Genomic DNA, 20,333 nt, shown 5'->3' with positions numbered 1-20,333 from the left:
CTGCTTGTCTAGCTGACATCTCTCAGTGGATGTCTGCTCATCACCTCAAGCTCAACCTTGACAAGACTGAGCTGCTCTTCCTTCCGGGAAAAGATTGTCCCACTCTTGACCTAACAATCAACATCGGCCCCTCTGTTGTTTCCCCGACTCGGACTGCAAGGAATCTGGGTGTGACCCTAGATAACAACCTGTCCTTCACTGCAAACATCGCTGCTACAACCCGTTGCTGCAGATACACGCTTTACAACATCAGGAGGATGCGTCCCCAGCTGACACAGAAAGCGACTCAGGTTCTGGTCCAGGCTCTCGTCATCTCACGCCTAGACTACTGCAACTCCCTCCTGGCTGGTCTACCTGCATGTGCCATCCGACCTCTGCAGCTCATCCAGAATGCAGCGGCTCGTCTGGTCTTCAACCTTCCTAAATTCTCCCACACCACTCCGCTCCTCCGCTCCCTTCACTGGCTTCCGGTAACTGCTAGAATCCACTTCAAGACAATGGGACTTGTGTACCATGCTGCGAATGGATCTGGCCCTTCCTACATCCAGGACATGGTTAAACCGTACACCCCAGCACGTGCACTCCGCTCTGCATCAGCCAAACGGCTCGCTGCACCCTCGCTGCGAGGGGGACCCAAGTTCCCATCGGCGAAAACACGTGGGTTTGCTATTCTGGCTCCAAGATGGTGGAATGAGCTCCCCATTGACATCAGGACAGCAGAAAGCTTACACATCTTCAGGCGCAGACTGAAAACTCATCTCTTTCGACTCCACTTCGAGCGATAGAACTATTAACAAAGCACTATACTAATAAAGCACTGGCTTATCTAAAGCCAGTTGAGTAGCACTTGCAATGTTTTTGCTCTATGAAACCTGATGTACTTATATGATTCTGTTTTCTTCAAGTTTTTGTTGGTCGAACGCACTTATTGTAAGTCGCTTTGGATAAAAGCGTCAGCTAAATGCAATGTAATGTCATGTAATGTGTTTATTGAGGTTACATGAGGAACGTTTCCATAGTCAGTGATTCTGTAAACTCGGGCTTATGTGGGCTCTTCCAGGTGTGCAGAATAAGCCTGGCAGCTACAATAAAACCTGTTAAAGTCAGTCTAAGTTCTGCTTTAGTAAGGCCTGGTGGCACAAGAGATGTGTCCCCCCACCTTCCCTTATTATACATCCATGGGTACAAGTCCGGACTGCGGCTGTTTGTTGATACATTGATGTTGTCTTCTTCTGTTTGCTTTAATGTAGGCTACTTAGTTGTGCAGCGCCCCCACCGCCACTGAATGGAAGTACTACAAAGAACCCTGTTAATGATGTGCAGTTATTTCACGAGTTGTATTATATATGTATATATGCTGAGGCCAGAGTAAAATGCTTTTGAGTGCACAGACTAGAGGGGGACAGCAAAGTGTGATTTTGGTGACAGTACGACTATCTTGGACAAAGTTACAGTGGGGGTGCCAAATCCGGCAGCACCAACACCTGGTCTGCCTCATGTGGAAGCCCCTCTTTAGTTTCTCACCTGCTGAGCCCAGAGTAAAATGCTTTTGTGTGCACAAAAAAATATGGGGGGGCCTTCCCCCGAGCTCCCCTAGCATGTTTTGGACCTCGGTATTTACGAAATCCTGGGTACGGGCTGGGCCATCACCCGTCCCAAACCAACTCTAATCCGTGCACTAATTATATACATTATCCGACGTGTTCTGCAGGTCACAGTACTGTTGTTGACGATGGTGGCTTTAAAGAGAAAATAAATAACGGCTGTTGTACCCCAAAGAAAATGAGTGCTAATATTAAAGTAGCATAAACTAAAACTTCAATTGCTTTTTTAAAGTGGATTAAATATGTTTTCCTGCCTCCCCAATCCATCCAATAGCAGTTATAAGTACAATGTATCGTCTCAAAATAACAGCAGTCACTTTTTTCTCATTACTATGTATTGCAGATATAAAAACACAAAGGTTCCACATGAAGAAACATCTTCAGCAACTTGACAACACATGCAGCGTTTAGAGAACATCCAGCAACTTGAGGAGACATGCAGGGAGACCAGGGGACACTAAAGAGTGACGCACACAGCTGGGAGACCAGGGGACACTAAAGAGTGACGCACACAGCTGGAGAACAGGGCCCACTAAAGAGTGACGCACACAGCTGGAGAACAGGGCACACTAAAGAGTGACGCACACAGCTTGAAGACCAGGGGACACTAAAGAGTGACGCACACAGCTGGGAGACCAGGGGACACTAAAGAGTGACGCACACAGCTGGGAGACCAGGGGACACTAAAGATTGACGCACACAGCTGGGAGACCAGGGGACACTAAAGAGTGACGCACGCAGCTGGGAGACCAGGGGACACTAAAGAGTGACGCACACAGCAGGGAGACCAGGGGACACTAAAGAGTGACGCACACAGCTGGGAGACCAGGGGACACTAAAGAGTGACGCACACAGCTGGAGAACAGGGCACACTAAAGAGTGACGCACACAGCTTGAAGACCAGGGGACACTAAAGAGTGACGCACACAGCTGGGAGACCAGGGGACACTAAAGAGTGACGCACACAGCTGGGAGACCAGGGGACACTAAAGAGTGACGCACACAGCTGGGAGACCAGGGGACACTAAAGAGTGACGCACGCAGCTGGGAGACCAGGGGGACACTAAAGAGTGACGCACACAGCTGGGAGACCAGGGGACACTAAAGAGTGACGCACACAGCTGGGAGACCAGGGGACACTAAAGAGTGACGCACGCAGCTGGGAGACCAGGGGACACTAAAGAGTGACGCACACAGCTGGGAGACCAGGGGACACTAAAGAGTGACGCACACAGCTGGGAGACCAGGGGACACTAAAGAGTGACGCACACAGCTGGGAGACCAGGGGACACTAAAGAGTGACGCATGCAGCTGGGAGACCAGGGGACACTAAAGAGTGACGCACACAGCTGGGAGACCAGGGGACACTAAAGAGTGACGCACACAGCTGGGAGACCAGGGGACACTAAAGAGTGACGCACACAGCTGGGAGACCAGGGGGACACTAAAGAGTGACGCATGCAGCTGGGAGACCAGGGGACACTAAAGAGTGACGCACACAGCTGGGAGACCAGGGGACACTAAAGAGTGACGCACACAGCTGGGAGACCAGGGGATTGATTGATTGATTGATTGAAAAGTTTATTAACAGCTTGTATATTGGGTACAGTACAGTACAACTCAAAACATACAATTGTTAAGGGGATGCAGACCAGAGAAAGACTTTCGTCTTGTTTACATCAGGGTCCCCCATTTCCAATTCATCATGTCATTTAAGACATATTTGACATACAGATGGCTTATTTACAATTTACATACAGGTGTTTTTTTTACATACAGATTGCTTGTTTACAATTTTCATTTTAGATTTCGTTCTAATACATCCTAACCGGACATTTAAGACATACCAAGTCTACAGATATACAGTTAGTAACAGAGTCTAAAATGCGAGTATATACATAGATGGGTGGGGGGAAGCTGTCCATTGAACGACAGGTTGAGATTTGTACCATTACTGGGGCCAGTTTTGCAATGCTCTCCCCCGAAGGTGCTCTTTAAGAGAGGTTTTGAAGGTAAGTATAGTTTTACTTTCCTTTACAGTTGTGGGAAGAGCGTTCCACCTTGATGTGGCATAATTGCGAAACGTGTATTCCCCCTTTTTTATGCCAAAAGGGACACTAAAGAGTGACGCACGCAGCTGGGAGACCAGGGGACACTAAAGAGTGACGCACGCAGCTGGGAGACCAGGGGACACTAAAGAGTGACGCACATAGCTGGGAGACCAGGGGACACTAAAGAGTGACGCACACAGCTGGGAGACCAGGGGACACTAAAGAGTGACGCACGCAGCTGGGAGACCAGGGGACACTAAAGAGTGACGCACACAGCTGGGAGACCAGGGGACACTAAAGAGTGACGCACACAGCTGGGAGACCAGGGGACACTAAAGAGTGACGCATGCAGCTGGGAGACCAGGGGACACTAAAGAGTGACGCACACAGCTGGGAGACCAGGGGACACTAAAGAGTGACGCACACAGCTGGGAGACCAGGGGACACTAAAGAGTGACGCACACAGCTGGGAGACCAGGGGACACTAAAGAGTGACGCACACAGCTTGGAGACCAGGGGACACTAAAGAGTGACGCACACAGCTGGGAGACCAGGGGACACTAAAGAGTGACGCACACAGCTTGGAGACCAGGGGACACTAAAGAGTGACGCACACAGCTGGGAGACCAGGGGACACTAAAGAGTGACGCACACAGCTGGGAGACCAGGGGACACTAAAGAGTGACGCACACAGCTTGGAGACCAGGGGACACTAAAGAGTGACGCACACAGCTTGGAGACCAGGGGACACTAAAGAGTGACGCACACAGCTGGGAGACCAGGGGACACTAAAGAGTGACGCACACAGCTTGGAGACCAGGGGACAATAACAATGTGGTCACATGACTCCTTCTGATGCTACTGCAGATCTGCTGTAAGCTAGCTAGCGGCCTACATTTGCAATTTCTCAAAACAATAAAGGATGCACCCATTAATTTGATATTGGTGGTACATTTGATTAAAGGAGCTTTGAATAAATGAATCTATGAGCCCTGGGAGGAAGGCCAGAAGAAAATGGACATGGCATAACATAATATAAGATCCTTTATGTTTCCACCCCACTGTGCTTTAGCTGTTAGGCTAACTCCCAATGTGCAACACGGACACATTCCTCAAGGCTTAAAAGTAGAATTACGCACCTGTGGGGGAAGCCGGGCCACGACTAGTATGATGTTTGTATGGAAAGGATCATCTGTAAAGTCAAGCTTCTAATAACTTGACTTAAGGGGGGGGGGGACACAATCCTTGAAATCCATATTGTATTTGCTAATAAGAGCCCCGGCACTCTTTGAAGCATTTCATGGATTTATTAATGCAGCAGGTGAACTCTTAATCTGCTTTATAACAAAGGTCAAGGTCAAGAATAGTAGTGATTAAAAAGGATCATTGAGCTGAACGATGTTTTTCATTTGCTTTTGGACCTCAAATCTAAAGCATCCATCTTGTTTTCGACACGTTAACACCCCCACAGAAGAGGCTTTTGGTTTAATGCTCTGGCTTCTACTGATAACAGGGAGTAAATCTAATTACTCCCTTTATTGCCCGTGAACAAGGGGGGGATAAGCTGTATGGGATAACATGGAGTCATGCTACTTTGTACTTTTCCTCCACTACATGTATTTAATACCTTTAGTTACTTCACAGATGTGGATGAATGATGTGAAATCTAACCAAGTGTTGAATCAGACTTTAGTTCCACCTGGAGTAAATCCACCAGCTACCCTGCAGTATACAAAGTCATTCAAACTAGCTGCACCTTCACCAGCTTTGAGAACACTTTCATGATCAATCATTATAAAACATATCATATATATTATTCTGAAATGGACCAATCTGCACAACGACTACTTTCACTGTCGCTACTTTCACTATATTTTGATGAGAATACTTTTCTACTTTCACTTGAGGAACATTTTGAATGCAGGACTTTTACTGCAACAGAATATTCCTACACTCTGGTACTTTTACTTTTACTCAAGAACAAGATCTGAGTACTTATACTTTTACTCAAGAACAAGATCTGAGTACTTCTACTTTTACTCAAGCACAAGATCTGAGTACTTCTACTTTTACTCAAGTACAAGATCTGAGTACTTCTACTTTTACTCAAGTACAATATCTGAGTACTTCTACTTTCACTAAAGTACAATATCTGAGTACTTCTACTTTTACTCAAGCACAAGATCTGAGTACTTCTACTTTTACTCAAGTACAAGATCTGAGTACTTCTACTTTACTCAAGTACAAGTTATGAGTACTTCTACTTTACTCAAGTACAAGATCTGAGTACTTCTACTTTACTCAAGCACAAGATCTGAGTACTTCTACTTCTACTCAAGTACAATATCTGAGTACTTCTACTTTTACTCAAGTACAAGATCTGAGCACTTCTACTTTTACTCAAGTACAAGATCTGAGTACTTCTACTTTCACTCAAGTACAGGATCTGAGTACTTCTACTTTTACTCAAGTACAAGATCTGAGTACTTCTACTTTTACTCAAGTACAGGATCTGAGTACTTCTAGTTTTACTCAAGTACAATATCTGAGTACTTCTACTTTACTCAAGTACAATATCTGAGTACTTCTACTTTTACTCAAGTACACGATCTGAGTACTTCTACCTCTGGTTTCAGGGACTACAGATGTGTGTAAACAGACGGGGAACTTAGCAGCTCCCTGGTTCCCTCTACATGTTTCCATTAATCTTTATGACACTGCCAGGTTTTGTTCAGCAGGTTAATCTCCACGTTATGCTTTTTGAATTAAAAAGGCCTTTTGTCTCCCCTTCTGGAAGTAAATAAGACATTTCCCAAAAATTCAGAAAATAAATATGAAATCAAAAAAATTCAGATGCAAAATAAAAACGTATTTTTCAAAATACAAAAGAATCAAAATAATTACAGACATGAGCTTTAGCCCGGACTCCAACCAGCCATGTGCTCTGGCACTTCTCATAACTCCTCATAGCAGCAGGAGGATGTTGTTGTTTCATATGTTTTCTAACAACAGACGCTCTCAAACTAACACGTCCTCGTTGTCCTTGACACTTCCAGTTGTTCCCGATTGAAAAGTGAATCATTGATTATGTCCTCTTTACTGAGCCTCACAGCAGTTGCGTCTGACTGGTGAAAGATGTTTGTATTTGAACAGGAAGGACGGCCTGCTGTATAATTAATGAGCAGGTGTTGGGTTCACAGCAGGGAGCTTCTGCTGAGCGCTCACCTTTAAGGACGAACACTTTGTACGGAGAGGAGACAGAAAGTGGAGCAGTGTGAGGCGGAGAGAGAACGATATGTTTCACTCCACTGATGTCACATCTGGAGAGAGAGAGAGATCTGCGAAATTCACACCAGACAGGTCAAACATTTCGTCATTGAAAGTTGAAAAGGTTTAGAGACACTGCGGCGGGTGAGAAAAAAGAGATTCTTAAATATTGAGTATGCTAATCGAAGATACTGCTGTAACGATAACGTGTCTCTACCGAAACAAAAATAAAACTAGGAACATTTTGTTTTTTTAAGGAAGGATTGATGATTTGGGTTCTCTTACAAAATATAACAACTACTGAAGGGATTATTTTTGCACATTCATGGTTCCCAGAAGATGGATCCTGATAAGTTTAGTGATGCTCTGAATTACCCATCGTCACGATTGGCTCCATGAGTCGAGGAAGTCAGGCGGCTTCCCTGCACAGCATACCGAGCGCACAGAGGCCGCAAACCAGGCGCTACACATAGGTAAGAGAGCAATCATCATATGTGATGTTTGTTATTAGAAGTCCAATATACATCGGATCACATTTCCTTCTTACACCAGCCTGTGGTGATTTGTGTATTCCTGCTTTACTTGGTCGACGGTCGTGAAGTTTCCTAGTGTGTTTTGTTTGGAAAGGTGGAAGAACAGCACCTGCCAGGCTGTGATCCACATCCGCCATTCCTGCCAGCAAAAACCCCATCATGTCCTGATGCATGTCCGGTCAGCACTGTCACTATTCACAAGTGGAGTGGTAATTCAGTCGCTTCTCAGAGAGTCTCAACTTTCTTGACAAGGTCCAAAGGGAAATCCAACTGTGTGTATGTGTCATCAGTCAGAACTGTTTCTCACATATCCCCCGCACTGTGTAGCCGGCTGCCTCTAACCTGTCGGTTAGTAGCCAGCAGGGCTCGCTGCAGAAGCCTGCTGTTTTTAACCTATGGGTTAATAAACAGCAGAGCTCGCTATTTAAGCCGGCTGCCTCTAAGCTATGGATGCCGTTTAAGTCAAAATTAAATAAATAATTAAATATATATATATATATATACATAAATATGCCTATGAAATAAATAAATAAGGTTATGTAATTAATTCTGAAATAAATAAATAAGGCAAAAAATATATATAAATGTACCTTTAAATACACGTTTCTTTATTTCAAGGGACTTTTATTTCATAATGCCACATTTATTTCTACGGTCCATGTTCACGTCAAGCGATGCAAATGAACTTCTCGACCAAAAGCAGAAGTGCTTAATTTGAAGGCTGAGGGATAGACTTCAAAAGAAGAGAGGAAACAACCAGTTCTCCTATTGCGATGTCCAGAGGTTTAATTAGAGCAACACTTCTCCATCTACGAGTCAGAGAGAGCTCAACAGAGCGGCTGGAGCGATGGCGGAGGGAGAGGAGGAGGTGAACTACGCTTCGTGGTGGAGTCACGCATTCTGGTGAGATCAGGTTGCATTTCTACAACGTCCTGCAGTGAGCTAAAACGTTTTTTAAATCTACTTTATAGCTTGTAGTAACTCACGGGAGGCTTCTTTTATTTTATTTGTATTCATAATTATTTGTATTTTTCGTCAGAATGTATTATGGTGCATTATTTATCAATTTCTGTTCTCAACAAAACAGTGGGCAATGTGAGCGTCCATTCTCATTGGATAACGGATAACATATTGGGAGTGTGCAGTGTGACCAATGTCAACGTCTTGCAGACGGGGCATCCTGGTCTTATGAAAAAATGATGGTGGAAAGCTGCACTGTCTTTTCTCCCGTTTGTTTTTGACATATCAAAAACAGTTTATGATCGTAGTATGCACAAGTCTTTATGTCAATTCAGTGACTTGAAGTTACAAAAGAGTACTTGCTAAACCATGACCTTTTACCAGTGTATTCTGGTCCTTTAGTAAAACTACTGATATCATGCTGTAAAATTATCCTTTACAAGTAGAAGTACAGCATTGAAAATGTTACTTGAGTAAAAGTAAGTAAGTATAAAAAGCCAACTGTACTTAAAAACATCTTCCGCAGACTAAAAACTCATCTCTTTTGACTCCACTTCGAGCGATAGAATTACTAACAAAGCACTTATACTAATAAAGGACTGGCTTATCTAAAGCCAGTTGAGTAGCACTTGAAATGTTTGGCTCTATGAAACCTGATGTACTTATATGACTCTTTTCTTCAAGGTTGTATCTTCTTGGTCGAATGCACTTATTGTAAGTCGCTTTAAATGTAATGTAATGTTAAAATAATGACACAGAAAAGTTCAAAATTAAAGAAAAAACACCCAAAAATAATTAGATCACATTTGCGTAAATGTCCAATTAAGTTTCTTCATTATCTAGTTTTTCAGATCGTCCATCTGTTCATATTTATAACAACACATTATATATATTAAATAATAATGCATCTGAATGATTAACTTACTATACATTTAGTGGAGTAAGATTTATGATTCCTTTGAATTGTAGTTGAGTTAAATCATACAGTGGCATGACAAGAAAATACTCAAGTAAAGTACCCTTACCTCAAATTTGCACTTAAGTTTGATTAAATATATTCAGTAACATTCTACCACTGCCTTTAACTTTATCAAGTGGTTTTGTTGCTTTTAACGGGGTTGTATCTGCAACGTTATTAACGTGTTAAAAACTGTGAATTAATCTGTGACTAATTATGAGGTTTGTTTTTAGGAAATCTCTTGCAAACGGTTATTTAGAGATTTCACTTTTGAGATTTAACACTTTTAGCAAAGTACATGAAGCAGTTTATCAAAACACAATGGGTTCACAACTCTTTAAGTCGGCCCTTTAACAACAGTCAGGTGCCTGTTTAAATATGTGAACAATCTTTCGCTGTGCATATCACTCCTTTTGTTCATTTAGGACATTTCTCATACAATGTAAGTGATAGGCGACCAAATGCACTCCTTTGTTCTGAACTGTATTCCAAAGTTTGACTGAATAATATAAGGTTCAAGCATCTGAGTTAGTCAAATCAACTTGGTATCCTTTCCTGTCTTTTACCTTTTACTCTCATGAAAAAGAAGATCCATCTGCATTTACCATACTGTATATTGTCCTTGTTGAAAAGTGACACAATATCTGTACTAAGGAGACTGTAACTTTGAAAGATACCACTCTTCATTTGGTCAGTTAATGTGATTAATTTGTGTTGTTTAGACTCAGCAGGACGTCGGCGCTTTCAGCACTTGGCTTGTTGTTTGGGGATTCTCTGTGTCATTCTGCTGGGTGGCATCATCGGAGTCTGCGTCTACCGTAAGTACACAAAACAGGAAGTGCATTATCTCACACTTAGACATGAGACAAACCGTAAAGAATAGTAGCAGCTGTTTGATCTGTTTACACCATTTGATATCAGTCATGTACATGCCACAGTATGACTGTGTAGAAAGTATTATTATGAGCGTCTTCCTCTTACAGAGTGGTGCAATGATGACGCATCTTTGTAGGCCAACATGGAGGTAGCATCCATTAATGTATTGTGCTTGTTTTCCCAAATAAAGCCACATTATCAATCAAGAAGCCGTTCATGTGGATGAATACATACATTAGTTTGAGACTTTCCTATACTGTACATACCTGCAGCTCCATTAGTGGGAAATACAGACAAGTATGCATACAAATAATTAAAAGATGAGTCAAGTCATATTCTATATTTCTCTTGTTCTTAACAAATCACATGATCAGACCCAAACGACAATGAAAGTCTATCTAATGTCAATCTATTAACACATGTCATGTGTCTTTCATGTTACTGAGCCTCTGTGAAGTTCTGAGTTCATCCCACACTCTCTACTAGGGGTGTAACGGTATCCGTATTCGTCCCGTACCGTCACGGTTCGGACGTCACGGTTCGGCACATGCAATCACACAACGAATACGCCTTTTTTTTACGAGTGGGAAACAAGTCTGTCATTCAGGGAAGTATCCACTACACTATATATAATCCAGGGGGCGGTATTGCGCCTAAAAGCTGTTTGCCAGCCGCCCTTAAACAACACATTTAAGAACAAGACGAAACACAACAACAAAACGAACAAAATACAAGAAGAAGAAAAGTTAGTATGGCGATTTCAGATAACACACAGGAGCTAGAACCCACCTGCTTCTTTTAAATCAGCTGTGTGGGAACATTTCGGGTTCCCTGTGGACTACAACAACGATGGAGTGTGCGAGTGGTGGATCGGACGAGGACGGTGTGTCGGCGTTGTTCGATAGTGGTGCGGTATGCTAATGGTAACACACGCCAAACATGCTAAATCATATCAGAAGGCATCACTCAGATTTGCCAATCACCGGAGCCCAAAAGACAGCAGCAGTTCAACAGCTGATCCCCGCTGTTTTTAAGAAGCCAATAGACATGAGAGCCGAGAGACCAAAATAAATAACGGAAGCTTTTGGCATATTTTTCAACGGCTTGAAACACTTTCTTATTATTTATGATTTTCAAGACATTCTTTTTAGTTTTACAGCTTGATGAAACCTTTTTGTTTGACATCAGCCATTATAGATAATCTGGCCATCTGAGTGTGTGTGGTTTGTTTTGAACTGTTTAATACAGTTAATTATTCAAAATGTCAGAGTTCCTTATTTTTAAACTGACACTTGCACTACTGTTCAAACATAAATAACAACAAACCTGGAATTATGCATTTGGGACTTTTTCTTGCTTTTTCTTGTTGAACCGAACCGTGACCCCCAAACCGAGGTACGAACCGAACCGTGACTTCTGTGAACAGTTACACCCACTCTCTCTACCCACCAGCGCTTGCTATTTCACAAATGTGTGGCTTGAAGACTTCCCCATTCCACTCCTCTCTTAGTAATGTTGACTTCAAACCACAGTGACAAGCAGTTCCAGGCAATGTGAAATATCAATGGGTCTGAGGATTGGAGAAGTCAGAACACTTTGAGACGGACTGAGACATTTTTAGTTTTAGTCTAAAGACCGGAAAACTTAACGTGAGACTGACAGGAAAAAGCTTCCAAAAGAGGCAAATCGACAAAAAAACTAAATTGCATTATAACCTTGATTATAAAAGAAGCTAATTTCTCATTTTGCAGTTACATTAATTCATGAGAGTGATCCAAACCGGTTTAAAGAAAACTCATCTCTACGGGCAACCAACACAAAACTCAGCTTAGAAAATGCCAACTTGACGAGGGACAACAAGTATCTGACGCACCAGTTGGGCAACCTGACACAAGCCTATAATGTCTCAGAGAGAAACGTCAAAGACCTTTCTGCAGGAGTCCAGGAGCTGACAACAAAAAACCAGGAGCTGGAGACCGAGAAGAAGAACTTGACCCAGAAAATACAAAACCTGACAACAAACTGGAATGAGCTCAGCATCAGTCGAGCTCAGTGGAGCATCGATTCCTACTGCTTAGGAAACGCCGGTATGTTCAGATCCTATATATTAGGTCATCATTACAATATGTTCAAAAGGCAGGCATGTTGCTGATTGTTTGGAGTCTGTTGTTTCAGATAAAAAGTGTAAACCTTGTCAGAGGGGCTGGTTACTCTCTCAGCCCAGCTGCTATGCGTATATTAACGCTCAGCCTGCTAATCAAAAAACCTGGGAAGAAGCTCAAGGAGACTGCAGAGGAAAGAATTCAGATCTGGCTGTTGCACATGATTCAGAAGAAAAGGTAAACCCATCAATATGATGCAATTAGAAAGTAATTGTGTTTTGTGTAGGTTTGAACTAGGGCTGTGCGATTATGGCAAAAATCATAATCACGATTATTTGGGTCAATAATTGATATCACGATTATTTTGACGATTATTCATTGACCATTTATTGAACTTTAAAACAAATAATATTTTACCAATAAACAAGATCAACAAATATGTTGGAGCGCACTTCCAAAACCATACTAAACATATATTATTAATATGATAAATAAAAATAAATTAGACCAAAATAAATGAAATCAAACATGTTGCAGTGCACTGTCACAACCTACTGAAAACTCCTTAACATATAGCCAACATTTTGGTAAAACATATTCAACATATTCCACTCAGTTAAACGTTGAAGGCTGGCCAACCGTCATGGTCCAGAAGTAACAGGAAATAAATGTTGAACTACAATTTAAGACCAAATAAAAATGTTTAGGCCACCATGGCAAATGCTGGTAGGGCTGCTCATGTCATCTCTTAAATATGTTTTGCAAGAAACACCAGGCTGTTTACATGGTCTGGTTTCAGAGATGAGCGCAGGCAGGTGACAATATTGCCACCTGTACTGAAGACCCTCAGCCACGCCCCGACACATGGGGTGACGCCGGCCAATCACAAAGCTTTGATGCGTTCAAGTGCATTATTCTGGCACAGGAAGATTATGTTACAGGACATTAACGATAAAACAGAATATTGTTGTTCTATTTTTAGACACATCTCGCGATCGACTGGTTGGGCACCCCTGGGCTAGACCATAGGTCTGTTGTGGTAGCAAAGTAGCCAGCTGAAGCCACATCTCTCTCAACTTCCCCACGGCATTTGTCATATAGCGCAGCCGCAGACCTGCTGAAATAATACCGAGACGGCATCACGTAACGCTTGTCCAACGTGTTGACAAGTTGCTTAAAGCCCTGGTTGCTAACAGTGCTAACTGGGCACAATATCTTTAGCGATGTGAAATGTAATGGCACCTGTAATATCTCTGTGTCTCTGCGAGCTCGTCGCGTAGGCCGTTGCTCTGTACAATGCGTCCAGAATCGATGACTGTGATGATGTGGTGGATGAAGTCGAGCGGGCATCTGCTTTTTGTTGTATTACTGCCCGGTCGTATTGCACTTTGTGGTTGTATTTCAGGTGATTAAAGAGATTGGTTGTGTTAGCGTGTGGTGCCAACACAACCTGGTAACAAATCCTGCACTATACTTTGTTTTGCTCCACGTCGGACTCCTGAAAGCCAAAGTACTTCAAAATAGTGGAAATAGTTGTACCCTTCTTTTTAACGAGTTGCTGCTCTTGATCTGACATCTTCGCTCGCGCTGAACACTCACAACACATGTCACTCCCACGTGGCCGAGTGGGCATTTAGGGATGGGCGAAAGCGCACCCAGCAAAAATAATCGTATTTTGTCAATTATGCTGTTTTCATAATCGTCGCAAACCATAATCGTAATCGCGATTAAAATACGATTAATTGCACAGCCCTAGTTTGAACACACTTTGGGTCTTTAGGTCATTATGTGTTTATTACAGTTTAATGTTTAAATATCTGACAACTCTCTCTCTGTCTTCCAGGAAGCAATCAATGAAAACGGTTTAGGATCTAATGGATTCTGGATTGGTCTGAGAGTTGAAGATGGGAAATGGAAGTAACAATAGTTTATTTATATTTAAACAAATGAAGCCAGCAATAGGTCCCCCGAGGCTGGCACAGAGAGAGTGCCAGAGGAATGAGCGCGAGGGACGAATCCGGTTGGGCTCTCTTCTAGTAGGCTTCCCCGACCCAGGTGCAGCTCATCAGGCAAATGCCGGCCCCACAGCACTGGATCGACCCCCCGTGGTGTGGAGAGGTCATCACACTTATGTCTTGTCTCGTCTGTCATTGCACTTCCTGTTTTATTTACCTGTCTCTTTTCAGAGCTCTTGACTGTCACACCATTTGTGTGTTTTCCCGCCACTGTGATTGTCGGCCTCAACCTTGATTGTTTCCGCCTGTGTCCCATTAACTCTTCTATAAATACTCCTCGTGTCCCTTTGTCCTGTGCCAGTTCGTCTTGTTTCGTACAATGTCAAGAGAGCCAGAGTTTTCCAAGCTAACATCTTCAGTTTCAAGAGCCACATTAAGTTACTCTCCTTGTACTTTTGTGCTGAGTCGTGCAGATGAGTCCAAGTCTCTGTCTCACTTCCCTTAAACATGCATTAATCACTTCAATGTTGCAGCTGAAACAGAAGGATTGAGTCGTTTTTAAACGCTATACTGTTAGATATCTTGTGAGTTTCTTCCTCAAATATAACAATATAACATATATCTGATAATTGGAGTGGAAGTGTAAAGTAGCAGGAAATTGAAAATTCTCAGTAAAGTAAACTACATCAAAAATGTTGCTACTACTACAAATTCATAATTTTAGCGAAAGCCAATCAGAGCACACTGGGCTTTTCAGAAGGGCTTTCTAAAGAGACAAAGTGTTTGTCCTTGTCGTTTTCTCTCATGTTGCTCGTCAAAGTTATCAGTACGTAAATCAAGCCAAATAAGGTCAAAACTATTGGAGAAGTTGCAACATGTCTGACCCTGACGTACATTAAAACGTTACACCATAACCTCAGAGCAGAAGTCGACTGAAGAGCGTCACATCAGAGCAGACCCTCTCTGACAGCCTCAGGTCTGCAGCAGGACTTCAGACTCTCCTCCAGGATGAACAGAAGAACTCAGCAGGAAATGGGTAATTCAATATATTCTAATTTGTGAGTGAGTGTAAAACATTGCTTTTTCCTTTTACCGAGACATTGTCTAAAAATGTTCCTATTCATAGTGTTTCTGATTCTTGACCAGATCTGAGCAACAAAGGGTTTAAAATAACATTTATTTCAAATTTGATCTTTAAAATTGTGATTTTCAAACTCTGATAAACACAGAATTATAAATTCAATGCATTTCTTTCTCTCAGAATAAATTGAGTAAGAAACTGGCGATGTCTCAACATCTTCTTACGACAAAATCTAAAAAGTCAGATTTTAGTTTGTCTAATGGATTTAGTTTCAGCAGAAAGATATTTGTTTGTTATTTTAAAGAAAATGTCAGCGTGAGAACCGAACAATTCTCTGTGTGTGGTTTTTAGTTCTGCTTTAGATTCATATCTGGAGTTTAACGTTACTCGTACATTAAGACTCAACACATTTGTTATCTCTCTATGTAGAAGTGCGTTGTTGACTTCTGCTTCTGATCCCTTACATAACGGCTACTGTTTTTAAATATCGGTTTAATCCCAAAATCCACCTTTCAGTGTTTCAATGGTTCCTCGTGGATGCTCAACATGCTGGGAGTAAAACTGCACTCAAATATAAATGATGTGTTTATCTTTCAGAGGAAATTGAAGAAGAAGAAGATGACTCTGTTAATGCATCAAGAGGCGCTGTGGATTCAAAGAGAACCCGTCCAGGTGCATCATGAACACAAAACAATCCATGTTTAATATTCTCAACATGGGATTTATGTAGCAATCACAGTGTTCAGAAAAGGGAGTAAAGAAAGTTGAAAGTGTGAATATTGAATCGTCTCTTTTTGTTCTACATGTATCCTAAGCATCTGTGGCTGTCATGTTGTTTAGGTTTTTTAACTGAATTATTGTTTTTCAGGCCGGAGGTTTGTTCTTCCGATAGCAGTGTGTTGGATCGTACTGTTAGCCATCATGGGTCTCCGTATCTACTGTGAGTATCTTCTGAGTGAAAGTCAGTTCAACAGTTTGTATTAGATGTGACCTGAAGCTCTGTGACTCCGTCTGTTGATCCAACATCTCCCTCTCCTTTGCTGCAAGATTCTGCAATAGGAGGCTGAAATGTGTGTTAAGGGAAGTGTGTGTGTGAAGGGGGAAGTGTGTGTGTTAAGGGGGAAGTGTGTGTGTTAAGGGGGAAGTGTGTGTGTGTGAAGGTGTCTGCTTGTGTTCTCCATATTTTACAAAAGGCAGTGGTTTGAAATGTCAGAGCTGTTGTAAGAAGTCTACAATACAGAGGAGACCAGTCGCTTTCCAAATGCATGTAGCTCGTTGCTTTGTGAAGCAAACATGTGAACCCTTTCTTCAATGTTTATCAAGAACATCAAAACACTCAGAGACACAAGCCTTACAGCCCAACACCTTCCTCTGTCTGTGTCTGTAGTGACCTCTGAACTTTCAGGAAACAATGCCGAGCTGTACTCACGAATCCAGGAGCTGGAGACACGGGAGAACAACTTGACACAGAAAATACAAGACATGACAACAAACTGGAATGAGCTCAACATCAGTCGAGCTCAGTGGAGCATTGATTCCTACTGCTTAGGAAACGCCGGTATGTTCAGATCCTATATTAGGTCATAATAACAATATGTTCAAAAGGCAGGCTTGATGTTGATTGTATGGACTCTGTTGTTTCAGATGATAAGTGTAAAGCTTGTCAGAAGGGCTGGTTACTCACTCAGCCAAGCTGCTATGCGTATAATGACGCTCAGTATCCTCATCAAAAAACCTGGGAAGAAGCTCGAGAAGACTGCAGAGGAAGGAATTCAGATTTGGCTGTTGCACATAATTCAGATGAAAAGGTAAACCCATTCATATGATGCGATTATGAAAAGTGAATGTATTTTTTTGTAGCTCTGAACACACTTTGGGTCTTTAGGTCATGATGTGCTTATTTACTTATACGGTGTAAATACCTGATATCTGTTTCTCTGTTGTCAGAACGTCATCTATAAATACAGCCGATTATATAGCCGATATATCCGGTTTGGATCTATCGAGGAAAAAAGCTTTGGAAATAGAGGATTCTGGATTGGTCTGAGAGTTGAAGATGGGAAATGGAAGTGGGTGGATGGAAGTGATCTGACTGATAGGTAAGAGACACGTTACTAAACACTTTGAATAATACAATCTATCAGCCTTTCTCTAAACATCATGTTCTCTCCTCAGCTCCTTTAATGCAGAGGCTGCTGACGGTCACTGTGCAGTCTCTGTCCTGAGAGAAAGCAACTGGGCATCAGTGAGCTGTGAAGAGACACATCAATGGATCTGCCAGAAGAAGGCTCTCTCTGTTTAAACAAAGCAGTCAATCAAAGAAAGTTACTGCTAACTCTTTAAATGAAGAAAATGAAACACATTTACAGGCCTATAAATGTTAAACTATGGATTATCCTACTAGAAAAATCAAAATAAATTCCAAACAATCCAACTTTACCTTGTCAAACAAAAAAAAACAAAAAAAGTTACATAAACTTTGCATAAATGGTTAAACGTGTTGGTATTAGAGATGCAACGCTTCAACTCTGCAGATTATTGCAAAGACTATGGACCATGTTATTGAATTGTTTCTACCGGCCAGCAGAGGGCGCTGCATCACTTGTTCTCAATACAAAGTTCCAGAGTCTGTTAAATAACTATGTTTCAGGATTCAAAGGTTTATCGTCATGACATTTAGAAACTACGGTGTGATTATGTAATGTATGAAAACATGTGATCTCAGGTTCCTTAACAGTGCAATTAACAAGACATAAGAAATACATATAAAAAACAACTATACAAATAGAAATAGTGCAAGCTCAGGTGTTTAATAGTCTGATGGCCAGTGGGGTGAAACTGTCCCTGATGCTATTCTGATGACGCACAGTTTATGGATGATTTGTATCTATCTGTATTTGTGTCTTTGAGCAATGTCTTGTTTCACTCTGTTGTCACCAGTGAATAAATGTGCTGCCACACATTGTTGTTTTTGTGTTTCTCTTGAAAACATCAGTGCTTTAATCAAGTCTGGAGAAACAATCTGATTCATGGTGCGACCATTTGGATGAGAATAAGATAGAAGGAGATCAGGCCTCAATATTCAGTCACTCTGTCAACATCAGCACCAGCAGAGTTCAGAGAGGGACAGGAAGTGGAGGTGGATTGGCCAAAAGAAGAGCAAACACTAAGTAAGATGTATGTATGATGATAAGATGTGATAATAGTGTTTAAACTCATCGATGCATCAGTGTCCATCAATGCTGCTCAGTTCCTCTAACCCTTATGTTGTGTTCAGGTCTCCTTTAACCCACGGGGGTCAAACTCAAATACAGAGTGGGCCAACATTTAAAAATGGGTACCAGTCGAGGGCCGGACTGGTTCAATGTTTATTGCAGAACTTATTGAAATGAACTTATTGCACATATTAAACCTGGAACTAACAAAGCTTAAATTATTGCCTATAAAAACAACATTAAACATTAAATAATCAGTTGCATTCATTTCTTATGGCTCTATCTGCAGCTTTTCCAGAGTCATTTCTTATGAGTACATTTTCCCACAGGCCAACAACAGCTTCAACAAAACTATTCCCCTCAAAGAACAAACCAAACATGCCCTGTTGTCGTGAGAGAGAAAGTGCAGAAGGAAGCATCCATTGAACTCAGGTTGCTGCTCTGTAAATGACATCAAAACGCATTTTAATGGCCAAACTAACTTTAAAATAGGCATTTTCCATCGAGAATAAAACGAAGTTCGGCCATGTTTTTTTTTTCTTCAGGGAGAAATTTGAAGATCACGTGACGTCAAACAGAGCACATGGTGTAGTCCAAACGATAGCTGGGGATTCTGGGTAGTGTAGTGTCTTCTGCCATCTTTTACTCCGAAAACATATTTGTTTCTCCGAATCGAAGGGGAAAAATACAAAAGCATTGCACACAATTTAAACCAATCAATGTTGTGTAATTAACAAGGATAATCTGGTGTTTTATAGTCGATGAGTAGTACAGATATCACTGTAAAATCAATCGACAGTAAGGGGAATACTTACTTCCGGGTGTACAATTCTCCGTTATCCAATGAGAATGGACGCTCACATTGCCTTTAAGGGCAGTCGACACAAACGAACGCCGTGCTTCCATGAGCGTCCATAGAAGCATATGGACATCCCGGAAAGCTTAAAATGGACGCTAAGGCCCCCCCTTGCGTTGAAAATGGACGCTAAGGCCCCCCCCCCTTGCGTTGGAAAAAGCCGACAGGGGACTTGACATAACGTCAACATAGGCCGACCTGGGAGTGAGGATGTGTTGATCAGAGAGACGCTCTCATCAGGACTGCAGCAGGACTTTGTTCAGGACGAAAGGAAACATAATCGAGGATATGGGTAATTAAAGAATATTCCAGAGTTTATGTGTGTGTTTGTTTGTGTCCAAGATATAACCTATGATATGTTTTTCTTTTCATTTACCAACATGTTTTCCTTGTATGACTATATATGCGTAAATTGCTTTTGAGGCTAGACCACTCCCTAGCAGCACATTATTTTAAATATCCAAATTCATATAAGATTGAATCTTTAAAATTATAATTGATCAGCTCTGCTGAACATAGAGACATCATGTTTAATGCATTTGGGGATTTTTGGAGAGTGAATTAGGAAGAAGCTTGAAGTTTATCAATATGTTAACCACACATGATGAACTATTGTACTAAATACTAAATGTGCTTCATTTTTAACAATAACATGAACAAATGTTTTATTTATAAGATTTTAGTTTGTCTAATTGGTCTTTAATCTCGTTTTAAAAAGTCAGCATGATACACTTCTCTGTGTGTGTTTAGTTCTGCTTTCCTGCTCCTGATGCTTTGCGTGACAGCAACTGATTTTACATCGTTGAGTTTGATTATAAACTCCATCCTTTAGTGAAATGGTTCCTCATGCGTGCTGAACATAATGGGAGGGAAGC

General features: G+C 41.7%; 4 protein-coding genes across 7 annotated transcripts in view; 3 read left to right on the top strand and 1 right to left on the bottom strand.

Moving 5' to 3' along the window:
* Positions 1-7,628, bottom strand: part of LOC117534541 (brevican core protein-like) — a 52,995-nt gene extending 45,367 nt beyond the window's left edge. The window contains 3 exon segments of the mRNA XM_034198763.1: positions 6,881-6,975; positions 7,298-7,385; positions 7,565-7,628. Of these exon segments, the coding sequence (XP_034054654.1) occupies positions 6,881-6,975; positions 7,298-7,385; positions 7,565-7,628 (247 nt within the window).
* Positions 7,629-8,302: 674 nt separating this feature from the next.
* Positions 8,303-14,700, top strand: LOC117534540 (C-type lectin domain family 12 member B-like). The gene is made up of 6 exons (XM_034198762.1): positions 8,303-8,358; positions 9,799-9,815; positions 10,096-10,191; positions 12,001-12,336; positions 12,425-12,588; positions 14,195-14,700. Exons 1-6 carry the CDS (start codon positions 8,303-8,305, stop codon positions 14,270-14,272), a joined length of 747 nt encoding a protein of 248 aa, XP_034054653.1. The 3' UTR covers positions 14,273-14,700.
* A 511-nt stretch (positions 14,701-15,211) lies between these two features.
* LOC117534539 (C-type lectin domain family 10 member A-like) lies at positions 15,212-18,349 on the top strand. Of its 2 annotated transcripts, none has more exons than XM_034198759.1 (7): positions 15,212-15,342; positions 15,985-16,059; positions 16,256-16,327; positions 16,775-16,945; positions 17,032-17,195; positions 17,335-17,486; positions 17,563-18,349. In XM_034198759.1, the coding sequence occupies exons 1-7, from the start codon at positions 15,315-15,317 to the stop codon at positions 17,687-17,689; spliced, it is 789 nt and encodes a 262-aa protein (XP_034054650.1). In that variant the 5' UTR covers positions 15,212-15,314; the 3' UTR covers positions 17,690-18,349. The 2 variants fall into 2 exon arrangements, with proteins under 2 accessions (XP_034054650.1, XP_034054652.1); XM_034198761.1 differs by having other exon boundaries at positions 15,241-15,364.
* Positions 18,350-19,645: 1,296 nt separating this feature from the next.
* Positions 19,646-20,333, top strand: part of LOC117534538 (C-type lectin domain family 1 member B-like) — a 4,023-nt gene continuing 3,335 nt past the window's right edge. For all 3 annotated transcript variants that reach the window (XM_034198758.1, XM_034198757.1, XM_034198756.1), the window contains exon 1: positions 19,646-19,750. In XM_034198758.1, coding sequence (XP_034054649.1) covers positions 19,747-19,750 — 4 coding nt within the window. In that variant the 5' untranslated portion in view covers positions 19,646-19,746. The remainder of the gene's footprint in view (positions 19,751-20,333) is intronic.

This window comes from Gymnodraco acuticeps, unplaced genomic scaffold, assembly GCF_902827175.1.
Source record: "Gymnodraco acuticeps unplaced genomic scaffold, fGymAcu1.1, whole genome shotgun sequence".
Classification (NCBI taxonomy): Eukaryota; Metazoa; Chordata; class Actinopteri; order Perciformes; family Bathydraconidae; genus Gymnodraco; species Gymnodraco acuticeps.
The sequence above is the reverse complement of the archived record's forward strand: the minus strand, read 5'-3'. Positions and strand labels throughout refer to the sequence as shown.